This window comes from Cydia fagiglandana, chromosome 17, assembly GCF_963556715.1.
Source record: "Cydia fagiglandana chromosome 17, ilCydFagi1.1, whole genome shotgun sequence".
Classification (NCBI taxonomy): Eukaryota; Metazoa; Arthropoda; class Insecta; order Lepidoptera; family Tortricidae; genus Cydia; species Cydia fagiglandana.
In genome coordinates this window covers 5742814-5764161 of record NC_085948.1, presented here as the reverse complement: position 1 = coordinate 5764161, position 21348 = coordinate 5742814, and the positions used below count along the sequence as shown (strand labels likewise).

Here is a 21348-nt window from a genome sequence, read left to right as displayed (position 1 = left end):
ATTTTCATATCAGTTCACTGAAAATTAATTCACTTCTGTTGGCCATTTATTTGCTGGTCCGATGTAAACAATGTTGTAGGTAGATTAATTCCATTTCTTTCAATATCGTTTCGCGGTATGGTACCTAGTGTCAAGTTAACGTCGATAGAATCCCATGGCCTTTACTAGTTTGATATTGTTATCAGCAGACATCGTAAATTGTATAGCATCTTCGGTGCAGCGGAGTGGTGTTAAGGGAATTGTTATAAACAATTTCAAACCTAATGGTTAATTAGCGTTAATTACGTTAATATTAACCTTAATTTACCATGTCAGTTGGAATTATCTATATACGTTCCGTTAACACCACTCCGCTGCACCAAAAATGATAGAAATTTTACGATGTCTGTTTATCAAACAATTATTTTGCACCGCTATCAGTTTATACATATTATAGATGTATTTCTGAGCAAACCAAAGTCTGACATTTTAATTAGATATTATAGATGGTAATAAAACAATGAGCATCTACAGATTTCTATGTTCAGCATCAGTAGATACTAGTCTATGCGCGTGCAAATTAAATAAATATCGGTTAATAAGTATATATACGATACCTTCGATTATGTTAGGGTCGATACAGACGAACTGGAACACGACTGCAATTTGTATTGGAACTGCACACCGACTACTCGCCAACTACTCCCCATACAAGTTAGGCACTGGTCCCACCGCGAGCTAGTAAGCTATGAGCTATCGGCTATAAACACGAACAAAAGATAAGCACTCCCGTGTAAATAAAAGAGACACGGCGATATTTATAGTTACTCGCCCAGCGGTGAGCTATAAATATCGCCGTGTCTTGTTGTCGGGTTGCAATCCGTCTGCACCGGCCCTTAGAGTAACTTGTTCCACAAGAAGCTTCTCTAATCAAATACATTAGAATCGAAATTGTTAAATTTTTTGTTCAACAACAAAAAAGAAAACAAAGTTGCAGTCTATAGTTCGTTTTTTTTAGCATTAGAAAGAACTCCACAGAAGCAAGCGTGCAGTTTTTATCAGGCTCTTTAATTGTTAATAATTATTGAATTATCTAATGTAACATGGTCAATACATATAATTTACTTCAAATTATTACCGCTAAAAGTGCCAGATTTGGAACCACAAGCTTACTTCTGCGAAGTTCTTTCTAATGCTAAAAAAAACGGACTATAGTGCAGACGACACCTCTAATCTAACATTCTGCCGTCTTTGAAGCAATATGCAATTTTTCACTCCCAAGCTAAGTTCTTTTTTTTTAATTTTCCAGGCAAATCCAAGACCCGGCGTCGCAGCGGCTGACGTGGTACAAGCAGCCGCTGACGGTGTTGGTCATCAAGAAAGTGCATGACGCTACCATCCTCACGCCGTTCGTACAGCTCGTTCACTGGCTCGTTCATGTAAGTTTACCTCACTTCAAATGTTATCTGAAAGTACTTTTAAGGGACTATATCGTCGGGTGACAAGCAAAAGTCACTAACTAACACCATTGAAATTATTTGACAATAAACCGTGTTACAAGTGTAATAAACTAATAAAGTGCATTGTCACTTTAATTTTTTGATAGTACTTAGTGACTTTTGCTTGTCACCCGGCGATATTTTTATGGCACTATGGGGATATTTCGCACTAGCCACTTACTTAACTACGCACTACACATACTTAACTATTCAAGTGAACCCATTGTAGTAAAAGAAAAGCCCGTCTAAAAGCCCCTTTTAATGTAAGTATGTATCTATCGGATGATAGGATAGTTAGATACCTTTACGTCGGGCTCATAATCAGCGACGTACTTTCTGTGGTAGGCATTTACCTAACGTGAAAAATCTATAGAAAAGAAAAATGACCAGTCCATTTAGCTAACTATTTTATTACTTATTAGTCGTTAACTGAGACATATGTGTACCCACAATAAATGTTATCAGTAAAACACTGTAGCGATTATATCCTACGTCGACTAACAAACACATCATCATATTAGCCAATATCGGCTACTGTTAAGCATAGGCGGCCTCTCTTCGAGTACGCTACTTGTTTCGGTCCTGAGCTAATCGCATCCAGACGTGACCCGCAATCTTCCGAATAACATTACACAAGAATCGAAAACGATTACGACACCAATAGATTTTTTGAAAGATTTTTTTAATGCCGACCGCGTCAGCTTTAAGGAATGTACAAATACGAGAATTCCTTAAATGGGTTTCCGGGTCATCGTATAAAATCGGCCGGAATGTCGCCTGCCCTTAAGGTGGCCACTGACGAGCCTTCCAACAGTCCAAATAGCGTGGCTGCAATCCAAAATCGGTCCGTGAATGTCAAAAACGTACAATGTTTAATATTAGAATGCCGTCCATTTGGATGAATCCATTGTAATGGCATCCATTTAGAAGGCTCGTCAGTGGCGTGCTTTAGGCCCCGTCAAAACGAGTGGGACGCCAGGAATGCAGACAATGTTGTCGGCTGCAGTTTTTGTCCGTGCGCGATTTAAGGCCCGTCTGGCGTGCAATTCTTATGTGATTTGAATGCGTTTTCAACATACTTGACATTTGTTTATAGGTACGTAGGTAGTCATATACTATTTATACTGCGGCGTTGAAAGGCACACGTATGGAAATGTACTTAAAAATGTTAAAGGACGAAAAACGTAGGAGTTTCTAATAGAACTAAATGTCATCATGAAATATAGTTACAGTATGGTTCTTTTTCAAGTTTTATTGAATTTGAAAAAATAACCATTTTTTTTTATTAATATTCGAAAAATTCTGTCCCAAGTGGCATGACCTTAACCAAAATATTATCCTACCACTACTTAGTAACAACTATCTTCGAGAATAGTGTCAATTGATAAGACAAATGTCTTTAAGTCTCGTAATCACGAAGTGAGAGTGTGGGGTTGATATTAGCACGTGGCCGTTATCAGCCAGTAGTTTATGATCATGAACTCGCCATTAAGTAAATTAATAGTTCACAATACTCTGTCAGCATAGTTATGTTCGTTTATTCATAGACATAACATATCTTGTTGCCGACTGTTGTCTCCCAAGTGCTGAGCACTAACTTAATATTAAACATTGTGACTTCATGTAACTGTATATAATTAGGCATTAAAACACTCGTGTGATACTATTATGAAACTCACTGCGTTCGTTTCATAAACCAACACTCGACTTTTAAAGCCTTTCATTATGTAGCAGTCACATAAACTACTATTAAAATATGACATTATGCCATTTGTTTAATTAATTATTAAAAGTTGGTTGGTTGGTTAAAAGGTGGTCGCGACATATTGATAACTCGATCAGTGATGCCCGTAATATTATAGAACAGTACGCCATTATTGTGATATTCCATTTCCTTGTTTACGTCGCTCTATATCGGTTCAAAATAAGTACCAACCTGATAGTATTTTATAGTTTCCCTTTATGTAAAGAAGACCTTTTCTGTAAAGCTTTAAAGCTATATTTCCTTACTACAAAAGTAACTCTGTCTGGTCTGCCTGTTACCTATTTACACTGTCGCTGTACCTACCGAATTAAAATTTGGTATGGAGATAATTTGAGGCCCGGGGAAGGACATAGGATAGACAGACGCGGTCTGTTTGTGCGTTTGATCGCGTTAAACTCAGAAACTACTTAATGGGTTTTCATGCGGTTTTCACCTATCAATAGAGTGATTCTAGAAAAGGTTTATGTGTATAATTTGTTAACCCGTGCGAAGCCGGGGCAGGTCGCTAGTCTGATATATGTCACATTATATTAAACGGTGTCTATAACGTTCGAATCAATTCAATGGACGACGTGTAACGAGATCTAGTGCTTCCGTCTAGCTGTAGTAGCGTAGGCGATAGTCTCCTTCCTAAATACAACTAGGGCATAGTTCAATCACCTCACTTACTAGTCTTGCTTTCTTCTTTTAAATAATAGTCTAGTTTCTTTATCTGCGTAAAACGATGATGATGGTTGATAGAAATTATCCTATGTCCTTCCCCGGGCCTCAAATTATCTCCATACCAAATTTTAATTCGGTAGGTACAGCGACAGTGTAAATAGGTAACAGGCAGACCAGACAGAGTTACTTTTGCATTTATATTAGTATTAATAATATGTATTAGTAAGGAAATATAGCTTTAAAGCTTTACAGAAAAGGTCTTCGTCGAGGACTTTGTTTAATAAGGTGTATAGTGATGTATCTGAAATAGTACATGCTTCAAATGTTGTCAATCGTTTCTAGAAATTTAAGGACATTAATTCACCACTAAATACTCAGATTTGTACCTCAACCTCCCTCAAAATGGTACGAAACTTGATGATTTAACTAATATAAGAGCTCTCATCAGCTTCGAAAGACAAGAACAGAAAATATAAATACTTATCAAGTACTCGAACACGTTTAAAAACGTGTTAAAAGTACTTTAAATTAAGGTATCACCTAAAAAGAGCCACTAATAGATTCTCTGCAACGAGTATGCATATGGTCCGATGAATTTAAATGGTATCAATGCATTATTCAAATATTCACGTCGACAATACAATGGTAATGAGTGGAGATTTCTGGAAACACTAGTCATGTTTATTGTTATGTAAATACGAGTTTTTCATAGTTTATTGTCACGCGATACAAGTGTGAGTCGACAAACTCAATCAGGGGCATTCCACGAGACTGTCGCTTACATAACGCTTTTGCCTTGTATGGCAGCTACCTCAATAAAATACGTGAATCTCGAGAATATACTGCCAATTTGTTAGCCAAGTCATGAAATATTACCTGACCCAATATCGCTTACTCAGCATTTCCAGAAGTATTAGAAGAATTGCGTTATGTAAGCGACAGTCTCGTGGAATGCCCCATCAACCGATTTTGGTCTAAGAATAGCAGTGTTACACGATTGCGTCGAAGCCAAAAAATGAGTACCTATTATGTGTCCCTATGTTTCGTAGTATCTAACTGCTAAACCGTTGGATCGATCTTACAGAATGACTTGAAGTCAGACTCGTCTTTACTGTGCGATTGTCATGGATATAGTTAGTTAGTCAGAAATTTTTTGTTCGCAAATCGACAACCATTGTGTCTATAATTTACACGAAAACGAGGTAGCACTATTCCATCCCAGCTCCTCCGCGAAACCTAGCACGTCTTCAGGTTGCTAACTGCCGCCTTCAGTGTGCACGGAGTCCCTATAGGTATTGGTTCCTGTATACTTCTACCTGTGTCATGTCATGGGTATATATTAAAATGATGTAATCTTAAAATGACCCGGACCCGGGTATGTCCTTAAACTACGTCCAAGACCACCGGTGGACGGGCAGCAGCGTCCCTCAAATTCTGTGTACTACTGCGATCGCCAACCCGCCTGCCAAGCGTGGCGATTATGGCATTCACCCCCCATAAGGGGGAGGCCTATGTTCAGCAGTGGACGTCTTATGGCTGAGATGATGTTGATGATGAATCTTAAAATGTTGGATTCTGGTGATAAAATTCATGGTACCAAATGGAACTCCGTCATCATATTGTAAGTCTATGTCTACCGTCTTCAATTCTGTAGAAACACTGTTGTCATTCTATAAAAAGCTCACAGCGTACAGACCTCTCAGCGATAGCGTGGTGCGGAGCCCAATATTTAAGTTCTTCATTTTTAAGAAGCTTTTATTAAAGTTGCAATGCAATATTTGTTCGAGGTTAAATCTTGCAAGCTAAATTAGACCCACTTAGGATACATATGTAAGTTGGGTGACAATGCATTATGGTAGTTATGGTACCTGTTTATAATAAAATATCTTATTTATAAGCAATGAGTTTTTATTGGGCAATGGCGCACAACAGACAATCGACATAAACATAGATAATACAAAATCAAGACGAACAGAGGGACTCGTTCGAATACGCAACATAAATAAATAATCACTTTCGGAAACATCTCCCTTTCTCAAAACAAGATACAACATAGTCTCTTAGATGACGTGGTTGTGTCTTAGCCCGCCCACTGCGACGCACGGCCTCTTCAGGTTCCATCGGTGGATGTTGCTCTCTGATTGGTAGCTGAACCACTAGAGGGTTAGTATTCTGGTTCTCTTCCACTAATTCAAAGCCAGTAAACTCTGGTTCTCTATCGTGCAGTGGTTGGTGATCTGGGACCTGTGTCTGACTAGGGTGACCACCATCTACAGTGTCCCCACTGTAAGGCTTTATGTGAACTCTACTTCTTCTGTATGCTTTATCATTTACCCGTACTATGTACGATCTTTTATTTAGTTTCATTGTGATGATACCAAAACTCCATCTCTTATCAACCTCTGGCTGAAGTTGAGTAAAAACATTCTGTCCTACCTGTAACTCTGGCAGCTCAGCACATCTTTTATCACATTCCCGTTTTATCTTCTCTTTTCTTTCTTTTATTTTAACTGGAATATCAGGAATTATGTTTGGCTTTAAATGTCTTAACAGGCAAGGAAGTCCAGAACGTGTTCTTCTAGAAAATAATTTCTGAGAGGGACTGGTATTGTCCATTTCTATAGGAACATTACGCTGATGAAGTAAACTGTACCATAAATCTTGTTTGGTTTCTAGGCTGTTAAGTACTAGCTTCTTTGCAATTTTCACAGTAGCTTCGGCTTTTCCATTTGACTCTGCATGATGCGGTGATGATGTTACATGCTCGAAATTCCACTTATCTGCAAACTTCTTAAATGACTCATTAGCAAAATTAGTTGCATTGTCTGTGCATACTCTCTGAGGAACACCATGTCGAGCAAAGTTTTTCTTACATATAGATATGATTTCGTTAGCTGATAAATTAGAAATTTTGTCTAATTCGAAAAAATCTGAGTAATGATCTATAGTGACCAAAAACTTTAGATCTCCCACACTAAATACATCCATGGATACATATTGGAAAGGGTAAGCCGGTATGTCATGACACATTAGAGGCAGTTTTTGTTGTGACGGAGCATGTGCCATACAAAATGTACATTTCTCAACATATTTTTTTATTTCACCCGACATTCCAGGCCAGAAAATGTTACCCTTTGCTAACCGAAGGGTACTAGCAACTCCGTTGTGACTGACATGAACTCTTTGCATCATCTCTGCTCTTAATACTTCTGGAATCAAAACCTGGTTATTTCTGAAGATGAGCCCATCTGATGTGGACAGTTCATGTTTAAATTTGTGAAAAATCTTGACCTCTGCTGGTATGTCTGATATGTATCTGGGGAATCCGTTAATAATATATTCACTTAACTGTAGGCAAAGTGTGTCTTTTATGGCCTCTTCTTTGATTTTTTCTAAGAGTTTATCTGTTATCTTTAAATATTTTAAACTTGAAATTTTGCTTATCAGTTTGTAAACTTTTTTTTCCTTAATTTTATTTTCCAGATCATAAGTGTCACATACCTCTGTTACTGGAGCTCTGGATAGGGCATCCGCTACAACATTTTCTTTTCCTTGAATGAATTGTAACTGTACATTATATTTTTGAAGTGTGAGTAGCATCATTTGTAGTCTTTTTGGAGCTTCAATCAGTGGTTTATTTGCAATATTAATTAATGGTCTGTGATCTGTCTTGACAATAATTCTACTATTGCCCGCTACATATTGATTAAATCGGATGCAAGCAAACACCACTGCTAACATTTCTTTCTCTATTTGAGCATATTTCTTTTCTGTCTTTGTCAAACATCTAGATGCAAAAGCTATTACCTGATTGTTCTGATACATTGCAGCACCCAAGCCATATTCACTCGCATCACATTCTAAAACCACTTCTTTATTTACATGAAAATACTGCAATGTAGGTAAATCACTAACTTTCTTTTTTAACATATTGAACTCTTTATCTTCTGCTTCAGACCAGACAAAATCCACATCTTTTCTCGTTAGCCTCCTAAGATGCGTAGCTTGTATACTGAGATTATTTATGAATCTGCTAAGGTATCCAACCATTCCCAGAAAACGTAATACATCCTTACTAGATGTTGGAGTAGGCATGTTGTTTATCGCCTCTACCTTAGATTTGTCTACCTTTAGACCTTCGTTTGTTAACACATGTCCATAAAATTTCACTGATGTTCTTAGCAGATTGACTTTGTCTTTATTCAACTTACAATTTATTTCTCTTAACCTTATTAGTAATTTTTCAAATTTAGTATTATGATCCAACACGGCTTCTTCAACTGTCTCTCCAACTCCATAAATTAAAATATCATCGGCTATAATCTCAATGCCTTTTAGATCCTTAAGGAGACTGGTGAGTTGTTGCTGGAAGATCTCAGGCGATGAACAGAGCCCGAACGGGAGACGGAGCCACCTGTAACGACCAAACGGAGTCCAAAATGTAGTCAGTTTACTACTGTTCTCAGTAAGACGGCACTGCCAGAATCCTTTTTTAGCATCTACAGTGCTGAAAACCTTCGCTTTACTGAGCTCAGGCAACATCTCATCTAGAGTAGTGAATTGGAAGTTTGGTCTCTTTAAAGCTTTGTTTAACGGAATAGGGTCTAAACATAATCTGAATTTTGAATCTCGACTAACAATCAATATGTTATTTACCCAATCTGTGTGCTGCGTCTCCTTTACTATGATGCCATCAGCTTCTAGTTGTTCCAGTTCCATTCTTAATTTTTCTTTTAGTGCAACTGGGACTCGACGTGCAGGCTGAATCCGGGCTGGGACTGATTCATCCAGCTCTAATGACACTTCACCTTGGAGGCTGCCATAACCCTCAAAGACATCTTCATATTGTTTCATTATATGCTCTGCACTAGAACGATCCAGCTCTGTTGATACTTCATCACAGTATTGGATAAAGCCCAGAGCTACACAAGCTTTCTCTGATAAAAGCGGTTCATGTTTTCCATTAACAATGTGAAAGTTTAATTTATAATCCTGATTCTTTCTGGTCACTAAGAAGGATGCGTTTCCATGATTAATGATGGGAGAGCCGTTAAAAGCTTTCAGCTTTTTTACTGGTGGAGTCAAAGCCAATAAATCCTTTTGACCCGTTAACTTTTTATAGTATTCTGCTCCCATCACAGAAACTGCAGCTCCTGTGTCCAAAGCACAGTATATTTTCTGTTTTTTCTCACCAATATGGAACAACAGTGGTGCCTCAACATGACCTGACTCTTCATTGTGCCTCACCTCCGCTATGATTACACTGTCATCAGAGTCTTCTTGTAATTCTTTTACCGTTCCACGCTTCTTACAAACCTTTTTAAAATGGTTTCGGCCACCACATTCCTCACAACGCTGTCCCCAGGCTGGGCATACTTTCTTTTGATATACATGAACGCCTCCACAGAATTTACACTTTTTAGGTGTGTCCTTATCCAGCCTTTTTTTATTAATCTTGTTGACCTCTTCAGATTTTTTTAGATCTGCAACTTGTGCAGCAGCACCCTCCGAAGCACGACAGATATTGATGGCTGTTTCTAAAGTTAGGTCTTGCTTTTTTAGCAACTCTTTTATCACTTCACCATCCTTTATTCCCACCACAATTCTGTCTCTTAAAATCTCTTCCTCAAACTCTTTATAATCGCATCTTTTAGCCAATTTCTTCAGAGCCAGTAAATACTCGTCAAAGCTTTCTTCATTCTGGTTTTTGATATTGAACAAGTACCTGGAGTATATTACATTTGTTTTTTGAAATATGACCTTTTCCATTTTTGCTAATATTTCATTATGACTCTTCTTCTCTATCTCAGACAAGCCAAAATCCATATATTTTTTCATGGCTTTTGTACCGATTGCGCTGAGGAGTAGCCCGGCTTTTGTTGCATCTTTTTCGGTACTCCAACTATTCATTCCGGTAGCAAGGCAATAATCTTCCCAGCGGCTCTTGAAAAAGGTAAGATTTTCGTAAGGATCGCCATCATCTACTTCTAAAGGTTGCGGCCAGGGCACGGATACGCGGCTTTTAACATCCGGCGTTGTGACATTTTTTACTTGCTCTTGTAGCATGAGCATTTGTTGCTGCATCACGGCTACCAATTGCGACTGCTGCTCAAGAAGTTTCTTATATTCTTCTGCTTCCATTTTTATTTACCACTTCTACACCATGTTTATAATAAAATATCTTATTTATAAGCAATGAGTTTTTATTGGGCAATGGCGCACAACAGACAATCGACATAAACATAGATAATACAAAATCAAGACGAACAGAGGGACTCGTTCGAATACGCAACATAAATAAATAATCACTTTCGGAAACAGTACCATTAAGCTAATCTTATGATGGACACCCGAGGTGGTCATAGGAAATCTATTCTATGATAAAATAACGCAACCCCATAGTTTGGGTCTGTGAGAATGTATCGAGAAGTACTGGCTGCCTGGAAACTTACAGTCTGCGACAAAAGCTTGTGTCTTTTTTTTCTAAAAACATTTTTTTGTTTTTCCAGGACAAAAGCATGGTAGTGTACGTTGAGGCAGCAGTCCTGGACGACGTACTGCTGGCCGAATACGGGGACTTCACGGCGGTGCGTGAGAAGCTGATGACCTTCCGGGCGGGGCAAGATGATCTCACGGACAAGATCGACTTCATCATCTGTCTGGGCGGCGACGGGACCCTGTTACATGCCAGTTCACTGTTTCAGGTTTGTATTTTACTACGTTAATCTTTATAGTGTTTCCGAAACTCAATATTTGGGTTTCATACGTTGCTGGAATACTAACGCCGTAAGAATTCTGGCGCTGAACTAAATACTACCGAACTTCTTACCATTAGAACTGAATGATTATGGACCAAGAAAGCCAGTAAAATAATCATCACTGTAGCCCCTTTCGCCTGTACATACATCATCCTTTCTTGATACAAAGAATAGGGTTAGTCCTAAGATAAAATAGAAATGTTAATGTTAAAAATGGGGTTGAGTGGTTGAGGATTTTTGGGTTAATTAAATGGCGTGTAAAAAAATTCACCGCTTCAGGCAAGACTCGAACTTGCGATCTTTTGAAACACCGGTTCAAACGCTGTTAACGAACTGGGCTATCAAAGTGGACCAGAATCGGGCGAAAGTGCCCAGCGCCGCTAAAGTAGTTTTCACTTCATAAATAGAATTGTTGTTGAGATCTGTGTTGTTGTTGCAGCAATCGGTGCCCCCCGTGATGGCGTTCCACTTGGGCTCACTCGGTTTCCTCACACCCTTCGAGTTCAACAACTTCCAGGACCAAGTCATGAATGTTTTAGAAGGTAAGAACAAGGAATGAGTCACTTGCAGTTTTGTCTATGATAAAGAGAACTTGGACGCATAATCCAAACCCATTCTTATTCAAGTATGAAATTAAGAAAGTAGGCAAACGAGGCCTTTTTAGGTGCAGGTAACTTGTGTTATTATTTATTTTAAGGTATTTTTATTCAAAGTTAGTATGAGTTGAGTTTCCCCAGATCATCAGTCCATATCATAAGATACATCAGAAAAAATCATGATACACAATTAATTTAGTGCTCTTGCGAGTCCTACATATTATGAGCGATATAATCTATGGTAGAGATATAGAATTAGTATAATTCTTAACCAGATGGCGCTGATCGCCACCGCAAAGCGCAAGCAAAGTGGACGCGTTCAGATTTATTGATAGAGCCGTGTTGTACGGTTGCGTTCGTGAGTCACAAATGGTCTCGCCGGAAGACCAGCGCTGACTTTCGGGTTAGCATCATGCTGAGGCGGGACCATTTCGTGGTAAACTATGTACTTTATGCTTTAAATATTATTTTTGTAATACGTTTGTATGAAATGTAGTTTTAGTTTGTCATGAATAAATGAAATTATTCTTATTTTTTTTTATATAATCAATCATCTGTATTATTTATTCCACAGTTGCACGTAGGGCACTCTTAAATCAATAAAAAACAATTAAAAACCATTATATCGTTTCCAGGTCACGCGGCGTTAACGCTCCGATCGAGACTACAGTGCGTGGTGCTCCGCAAGAGCAAGAAGGACAACGAGGGCCGCAAGTGCATCCTGGTGCTCAACGAGGTGGTGGTGGACCGCGGCCCCTCGCCCTACCTCTCCAACATCGACCTGTTCCTCGACAACAAGCACATCACGTCCGTGCAGGGCGACGGTCAGTATATTACTGTCACTCTCTCTGTTCTTGTGCTCTGAGTGCGCAACGAGGTGGTGGTGAGGGACACATCACGTCCGTGCAGGGCGACGGTCAGTATAATACTATCTCCCACTTCTTGGGCTCTGAGTGCGCAACGAGGTGGTGGCGGACCGCGGCCCCTCGCCCTACCTCTCCAACATCGACCTATTCCTCGACAACAAGCACATCACGTCCGTGCAGGGCGACGGTCAGTATATTACTGTCACTCTCTCACTTCTTGGGCTCTGATTGCTCAACGAGGTGGTGGTGGACCGCGGCCCCTCGCCCTACCTCTCCAACATCGACCTGTTCCTCGACAACAAGCACATCACGTCCGTGCAGGGCGACGGTCAGTATATTACTGTTTCTCTCGTAACTGGGGCCTTGTAACCCGTAACCCAGACAACAGTTTTGAACTCAATCGGATTCTGAACTTATTTACGATAAAGCGCGAAAAATAGGAAATTCGCAACGAGCGGCGTGGCGTTTACAGTACATATACCCCTTTAAATTTTCGACGTAGTTACGTAATGTGCTTATTATAGCACCTGGTGTTGTAACGTAGCACCAGATGTACTACTGTAAAAAGTTGTAAATGGTGGCTACTTTTTTCTATGTAGATCAATGAGTATTATTTAATAACTCTTCGGGCGATCTCATATCTTAACAATAACTGACCAACTCGGCCGGTATGTCGCCTTTTTAGCACACACACGTGTTGCTTTGCAAAAAAAAACACACTCATCGACTAATCCTACTGAAATCTCAATATTTTTTTTATTTACATATCTGTCTGTTGCTTCTTTCCAGGTTTAATAGTATCAACGCCGACTGGCAGCACAGCGTACGCGGTAGCGGCCGGCGCTAGCATGATCCACCCCTCCGTGCCCGCCATCATGGTGACCCCCATCTGCCCGCACTCGCTGTCGTTCAGGCCTATAGTCGTACCCGCGGGGGTCGAGCTCAAGGTTAGTACACCCAGGGTCGTACACATTGTCCATGGTTCAAGGTACAGAGCCTACGCGGTAGCGGCCGGCGCTAGCATGATCCACCTCTCCGTGCCCGCCATCATGGTGACCCCCATCTGCCCGCACTAGCTGTCGTTCAGGCCTATAGTCGTACCCGCGGGGGTCGAGCTCAAGGTTAGTACACCCTGGGTCGTACACACTATCCATGATTCAAGGTAAAGATCAGACGCGGTAGCGGCCGGCGCTAGCATGATCCACCCCTCCGTGCCCGCCATCATGGTGACCCCCATCTGCCCGCACTCGCTGTCGTTCAGGCCTATAGTCGTACCCGCGGGGGTCGAGCTCAAGGTTAGTACACTCATGGTCGTACACACTGTCCATGATTCAAGGTACAGAGCCTACGCGGTAGCGGCCGGCGCTAGCATGATCCACCCCTCCGTGCCCGCCATCATGGTGACCCCCATCTGCCCGCACTAGCTGTCGTTCAGGCCTATAGTCGTACCCGCGGGGGTCGAGCTCAAGGTTAGTACACCCTGGGTCGTACACACTATCCATGATTCAAGGTACAGAGCCGACGCGGTAGCGGCCGGCGCTAGCATGATCCACCCCTCCGTGCCCGCCATCATGGTGACCCCCATCTGCCCGCACTCGCTGTCGTTCAGGCCTCCTATAGTCGTACCCGCGGGGGTCAAGCTCAAGGTTAGTAGACTCATGGTCGTACACACAGTCCATGATTCAAGGTACAGAGCCTACGCGGTAGCGGCCGACGCTAGCATGATCCACCCCTCCGTGCCCGCCATCATGGTGACCCCCATCTGCCCGTACTCGCTGTCCTTCAGGCCTATAGTTGTACCCGCGGGGTTCGAGCTCAAGGTTAGTACACCCAAGTCGTACACACTGTCCATGGTTCAAGGTCTGTACCGGTGAACCATTTTCGGCACTACAGAAGGCGGATAAATGAATAGTCAACCTACTATGATACATATAGAATTTTGTTTTTCTCATGACAAGCGTAAGACGAGGATATAGGTACATAAATCAATATTTGTGACGTTTTCTATGAAAAGGGATTTTATTGTCGATAGCGCTTACGCCATTATTAACGATGCTCCGATATATACATATACAATGCCGCGCGACGCAGTGCGGCGTAAGCGCCATCGACAATAAGGTCGCTATTCATAGATAATGCCCCATTTAATCTGAATTTCTATATTTGGCAAATATGTATATTCAGAGCACCAGAGCAAAATAAATGTTTTCCAGATGTGAGTTGCTAGAAACTGCAGATATCTACTTGGTAAAAATAAATTAAAAATAGTATTAAAACAATGCGCTTACATATAATTCTTGAGAATGGCGCTCGTCACCTATTTTAACAAAGGATACAAATCAATCAAAATGACCAAGATTCACTGCTACCTACTACTTGTAGACGGGTATCTAAAAAACCGGACAAATGCGAGTCGGACTCTCCCACCGAGGGTTCTTACTTTTTTGTATTTATTGTTATAACGGCAACAAAAATACATCATCTGTGAAAATTTCAACTGTCTAGCTATTACGGCTCATAAGATACAGCCTGGTGACAGACAGACGGACAGTGGAGTCTTATTAATAGGGTCCCTTTGGGTACGAAACCCTAACAAGGGTTTCGGACATTTGTATTCAACTGGCATGTTTTAGATCGCGCTATCCCCGGACGCGCGCAACGCGATGTGGGTCTCGTTCGACGGCCGCAACCGGCAAGCGTTGCAACACGGCGATAGGTACCCGGCCACCTATACTCACCTCAATACCGATTGGCGACTGAGGTCATAATGCTATCTCCTTTACCCTTGTTAAGAACAAACAAGAGTGAATGAGATGGCATTATGACTTCAGTCGCCAGTTGTTATTGCGGCTACTATAGCTCGCGCTCGCATGACGCTTCGCTGCTGTTTACTTTTACTGTGTATTTGTTTGTGTCGTTGCAGATGTAGACTTGTAGATATTCTAGCTATTATTGTATCATCGCCCACACTGTTAACTGTCCCTCGGTAAACCTTATTACAAAAGGCATAAGGTCCACCGATGGATAGTTAAGTGTTGTTGTTTGTACAATCGCCATCAGATATATCTGACGGGCCAAGGTGTTCACAATATCTGAACACGCACTCTAACGCCCTGACAATAGAGACGTGTTCAGATATTTGTGAGCGCCTTAGCTGCTCCGATATATCTGATGGCGACTGTACACCAGAGAGTAGCTGATTGATTACGATTATGACTTACTCTCTGGTTTTACTGTATACAGATGTAATGAACAATCCTTTGCCATCGCATTTTCTCGGGAACTTTCGTATTCAGTCAACCTCAGTACTTTTTGTACTGAGACTGACTGAAATAGCATAACACGATCGTGCGTTTTCGTCAAAATACCATGGTAAAGGATTGTTCACTATATCTGTATATATATGTTGTGTCATTAAATGTGCTATTTATGAATGTTGTTTTATAATTAAAAAGAGTGTAATAAGTAAATTTCAGTAGTTCTAGCTAGACTACCGGCTAACATTTAACACTAACTTTTATCTAGGTATGTCGTGCAATATACAATGTTCAAGAGTAAATGGAACCACCACTGATTTGTAAACTTTTTTAATGAAATATCTACTTCCTAGCAAAATATGTAGGTATACGATGGACGAGTATTTCAATGGATAGACAAGAATTAGATTGATCAGCTTCGTACGGACTTTCACCACAAAACAACAAATATAGCTTTAATAGGGAATATTACGCGAAACTATGCGTAGGGGGCGCTACTACCACAATCTATCACAATCTGTGGGTCTACGACGAAACAAGAAAATCTAAATTTCGTTATCTTACCTCGTACCTCTCTATCACTCTTGCATATTTGAGCGATAAAGAGGCAGATAACTAAATTTCGATTTTCGCGTTACTCGGTAGGCCCTTGTTAACACAAACCGCCTTGATGCAATATCATATTTTATTGTCTGTGAAAACTTGTCAAAAAACAGCTTAAGGCACAGTATGTATAAGTTACTCTATGGTTTACTAGCTAGCTTAGTGCTGCACTCTGGCGGCAGTACATGGCAGTAATACCCAATATTAAACAAAGAGTAACCGGCCGCCGGTATCTCTAGGGTTGCCAGATCGAAAGGCGCTATTATTGGGAAACAATATCAATTTTTCGGGATTTTGGGACTTAAGTCGGGAAAAAAAATACATTCAAATTAAAGTAATTATATTTAAAACAACGATAATATCATTTTACATAATTGGCACTACGTCAGCTCGACGACAGTTTGGAACTTGAAATTATTGTTTTATAACGTGAAGCTGTTTTTCGGGAGAGTTTATACTTTGTCGGGAATCGGGAACACATGCTAAAAATCGGGAGAATCCCGCCACATCCCGACCATCTGGCAACCCTAAGCGAGGACCGATTGACTCACATCCACGACTCTAAATTAAAAAAAAGTCACCGCGACCCAGAGTGAACTGCAACTGAGTATGATTAAAAGAATAATGCGGGCTGTACACACTCGTGAGAGCCTCTCGCCAAGAGTCTCGTCACCGCTCCGACCCAATAGGAGAACGGCGAGACGAGACGAGTAAAAGCGAGACGAGGAGGGAGCAGTATGTACACACGCGTTCTCGGCCTGTCTCGGGGTGTCTCGATGAGTGTGTACCGCCGGCATAAAATTTTAAAAATAGTCATTGCGATCCAGAGAGACCCGCAACAGACTATGATTAAAAGAATAAGAAACAAGCGAGGGTTTGTTACAGATAGCGCCGAGCCCCGATGCTCGCACGGCGGCGAGCGTGTCGTTCGACGGCCGCTCGCAGCTCACGCTCAGGCCCGGCGATAGGTAACATAGCAACTGGAGCATTCCACGCTACCGTTGCCTCGTACAAACGTGAAGATAAATTTGTAAAAAAAAAACAGAAATTTACCACTGAAATTTGACGATCCAGCAATAAAATATTGGAAAAATAATCTAGCTAGTACTTATTTGATCAGATCAGTTTTAAAGTTGTAAACATCTGGAGCCATATCGTTACGGCACATAATTTTTCCGATGGCTGTCTGATTTTTAAGTGTTTTCGGTGGTATTTGCGATGGTAAAGGGCGTCATCTCATACATTTCTCCTTATAACGGTGTTAGCAATTACAATTCGAATTATACCAACTCATTATATTTAGATTATAGGGACAAAATGAAGTTACGCAAAGTACGTAATACGTAAAGTACTTAATAATGGTGGTGGTTCATTTTTGTTAGGGACAGTCGCAGTAAAATTTTCACGAGTACATATTTTTATAATGTGATTTAGTTTACTTGCATGTCGCTTTCCGCTTGGCTTGTGCATTAATTAACGCTTTATTTAACTAACAATATATTGTGCAAACTGAAAGTCACTAACTTTACTAGTTTACCTTAATCATCTAAATTAGTTAAGTTTTATGCCGGCTGTGCACTCTCGTCCAGACACCCCGAGAACGAGTGTGTACATACTGCTCCCTCCTCGTCTTACTCTTACTCGTCTCTTCTCGTCGTTCTCCGATTGGGTCAGAGCGGTGTCGAGACTCTTTGCGAGAGGCCCTCGACGAGAGTGTACAGCCCGCATTACAAAAAAAAATGTATTTCGTAGATTCCATTTTACTTTAAGGCAGGAGCCACAAACCCTTTCTTTAATATTAAATTCTTTGCAACATGTTGTATTCGGAAATTACAGTGACTTTCAGTTGCAACCCCCAACACAAATGATAACCGTCAATAATTTTCCAGCCTCTACGTAACCACCTCCGTGTACCCGGTGCCGTCCATATGCGCCCAGGACCAGATCTCCGACTGGTTCGACTCGCTGGCCGAGTGCCTGCACTGGAACGTGCGCAAGAAGCAGAAGCAGATGGACGAGCTCAGCGACATGACCTACTCCTCAAGCGATAACCTTGAAGAGTTGGAGAATAATGAGCGGCCCGCGGACACGTGACCTTATAGTATTACGGTGGAATGCGAGTTGGCTTAGCACATTCCTTTAAGGCCTCTATACATATTGGGCCAACGCAGGCCACTCCAAGGGACGCAGCCATGCGGTAGAATGAGATAGCAATATCACTTGCTCCCTCTACCGCATAAATGCGTCCCTTGGAGTGGCCGGCGCTGGCCCATTGTGTAACAGCGCCATTAGACTTTAGAGCGCCGCCAGCGCTTTTTTAGGGTCGGTTGCACCACACTGTCTGGCGTTCGCTACATTAATTTGTATGGGAAATTTCATCCTTCACTGCTGTTTGATGTTAATCAGTCTGTCAAATGTGGTTGGTGCAACTAGGCCTTATTCTTGGGCGTGTAAACGAGGCATCTTAAGCTGCGTTGGGGAGTGAGGGTTAGCTAACCGGTGAAAATCCTTATATCGTCAAGCGATCAATACTCACTAATTACTACCACAAGTTAATAGCCATAGTGAACCATATTAATACCTGAATAAGGTTGATTTTTGTTTAATTACTTTTAAGTAATTAGTGAATTTTGGTTGTTATGACGACATACTCCGGCACAGCGACCTTCTGCGTAGAAAAAGGTGTCAATAAAAAATGTAGGCGCGAAGGGTTGTCCTCCCATAGAAAATTTGAATTCCACGCCTTTTTCTACTGACAATGCAGGCCTATGTTCAGCAGTGGACGTCTTATGGCTGAGATGATGATGATGATGAATGTAGGTTTGCCAGAGTATAATTTCGTCTAAAGCTAAGTTCACCTTATATGTTATGAATACTACACTATGTTTGCTATAATCCCTACATGTAATAAATTCATTTTCGTTGAACCAGCATTTCGATAATGCTGAGTTAACTATGCATCTCGAATATAAGTCATTTAGGGTGATTAAACATAGCAATGTTACTCAAGAATCTCGAATAGACCGATTTCGAAAGCGGTAAGGAAATATTTTATGCTCTACGTGAAAATTACGTCCAAATTAGCGCTGGCGGGCGTGTTTTTTTATTTATTTATACAAAATCACAACGGTGCATTATTTTGAAATTTATGCAACGATTGTCTTGTTTTTACAATCGCCTCGGAATGTGAATGACATTGCAATAACTTTGTAAGTGCTGTGCAATAGAAGATTTTTTTCCACAATGCGTTGCCACGATCTGCGATTTGTGTGTTAATGCATTTTACGGGCTTTGTGATAGTATGTATTTCGTAATTATATTTTTTGTTTAAATTGAATATCCCGGCATTCCTTCGGACAATAAAAATGTAATTCTGTTATGTCTTCAGGGATATGTTCTTGTTATGTTTTATAGTGAAACGGTCGGTTAAGGTTCGGATTTAAGGAATGTTTGTTCCAATAACTTAGTGAGTACTTATTCTACAAATCTAGAATTCTAGATATACCATCGTTGTATAAGTGCCTTGGCCGCTTAGTGTTTTGAACGACGCTACAAACAATACTGCCTACAAAACTAGTTTTTACCAACTACGGCGAGGTGCTATATAGAGTGCCAAAAATGTAACAGGTACATAGATGTATTAGTGTTCAGGAGAGCACAAAGAAAGTTTACTTTAGATTTATATGGTGTTAATAATATGATGTGCTTTGGATTAATTATGTATGAGAGTTACGGAATCAAATTAATGAACGTGAAATGAGCGAGAGAAAGTCTTCATAGAATAAAAATTCAACGGTTAACCTTGCGCATTAAAATAGTACCTTACGGATTGTGTGCAAATTTGGTCTGCTCAATTTATTTTCAAATACCATAGGTACCAATATTAGTAATTAATTAGTGAATCACATCACATAGCGCTAACCTTTTTTAACCAAAGCGAAAAGTACGATAAATTTGTTGTTTTCTCTCGCTCATTCTGTGTTTAGACCGCAATAGGACCCCTCTCAAAAGACTGTGAACTTCACAAAAACGCCGCTGTGGCTTTGCGTATTGGCCTCACCCTGCTATATCTTTGTAAAGCGGTCGTCACATTAGATGCGGAGCTCCGGTGTGCAAGCAGGACATTGAAATATAAGTGCATATTGCGGTCCCGCTCATCGAAGCGGTGTGCGAATCCGCATCATTTTGATAGCCGCGTGAGTTCTAAGTTTAATACTAATTCCCGTTTTGAATTCTAATTTCAATGAACATACGCTGAGACTTACTGACGAGGCTGTAAGTAAAACCCCATATAGGAATATAGTTGTAAAACAAAAAAAGACATATTAATTGCTATTAAATATGTTCATGTTGCTGTTGTTACCTATTATCGTGCCAAGAGATATTGTAGAAATAACTTAGAAGTTTCAACTAAAATCGCAGTGATATAATTTAGAACGCTCATACACACCACACTAGCGCGCTCGTAACGTGTTTTAGCTGTCAGGAGGCCCTACCGTGAACCATATTCGACGTGTTGCATCTCTGTCGCACTTGTAAATCCGTACGTAGGTGTGATAGGGAGGCAAGACGACGAACTTGGTTCACTTGGAACGGGTTCACACCCGGTAAAAGCCCAGGAGCAGTTAAAAAAATAAAATCATTCTTTTTTAAATTTGCAGTTCTTACGTAAGAGAAAAATATATCTTGACAGTTAAGTAGCTATATTTCCCTTTATAACTGTACAATTAAGCTCACGAGTTGAATTTGTGTGGAAAATGGGCATAAAAGCACTCTCTTTTACTCGTACTACTCTATCTTCTTCTGTAAAAAAAATATATAGAAGTATTTGTTACCGTAATTTCTTGTAATTTGGGTCCAATATGGGATGCGACAATGTCTTTGGTGTGTGTTTCGGCGTTGTGGTATGTAATGTCACGTTGACATTTTATAGATGTTTGTTTGTCACTTAATATGAATTTCGTTTTCACAAGTTTATGAATTGTGTATATGTATAATAAGATGTTTTATTGTAAATTATACAAAATTTGACTTTTACTCCGGTATTTTTTTAACCCTTCCTTGTTCCGCCGTTTAGCCCGTTTATAAAACTAGTTAATAATCTGTGGTTTATAACAATGAGCGGCGTTGTATGGAGATTATAGATTATAAGTCTATATGTTTACTGGTCTCTATTAGTAGACAGAGTAAAAGCTATGTATTAGAGATGCACCGGATATCCGGTTACTATCCGGTATCCGGCCATTAATGTACTATCCGGCCGAATACCGGATAGTGACCTACTATCCGGTCGGATACCGAAATTGGATTTAAGAAACAGACACGGTCATAATACTCATAATCGTATTTGTTTATTTACCGG

General features: G+C 40.5%; 2 protein-coding genes across 3 annotated transcripts in view; one reads left to right on the top strand and one right to left on the bottom strand.

The window, feature by feature from the left end:
• Positions 1 to 21023, top strand: part of LOC134672999 (NAD kinase-like) — a 59732-nt gene extending 38709 nt beyond the window's left edge. For both annotated transcript variants that reach the window (XM_063530959.1, XM_063530958.1), the window contains exons 3-9: positions 1289 to 1418; positions 10416 to 10610; positions 11104 to 11206; positions 11896 to 12084; positions 12916 to 13073; positions 14760 to 14842; positions 17876 to 21023. In XM_063530959.1, coding sequence (XP_063387029.1) covers positions 1289 to 1418; positions 10416 to 10610; positions 11104 to 11206; positions 11896 to 12084; positions 12916 to 13073; positions 14760 to 14842; positions 17876 to 18080 — 1063 coding nt within the window. In that variant the 3' untranslated portion in view covers positions 18081 to 21023. The remainder of the gene's footprint in view (positions 1 to 1288; positions 1419 to 10415; positions 10611 to 11103; positions 11207 to 11895; positions 12085 to 12915; positions 13074 to 14759; positions 14843 to 17875) is intronic.
• The window catches only part of LOC134672966 (mitochondrial carrier protein Rim2), a 317464-nt gene that overhangs the window by 222751 nt on the left and 73365 nt on the right, over positions 1 to 21348 (bottom strand). The window lies entirely within an intron of this gene.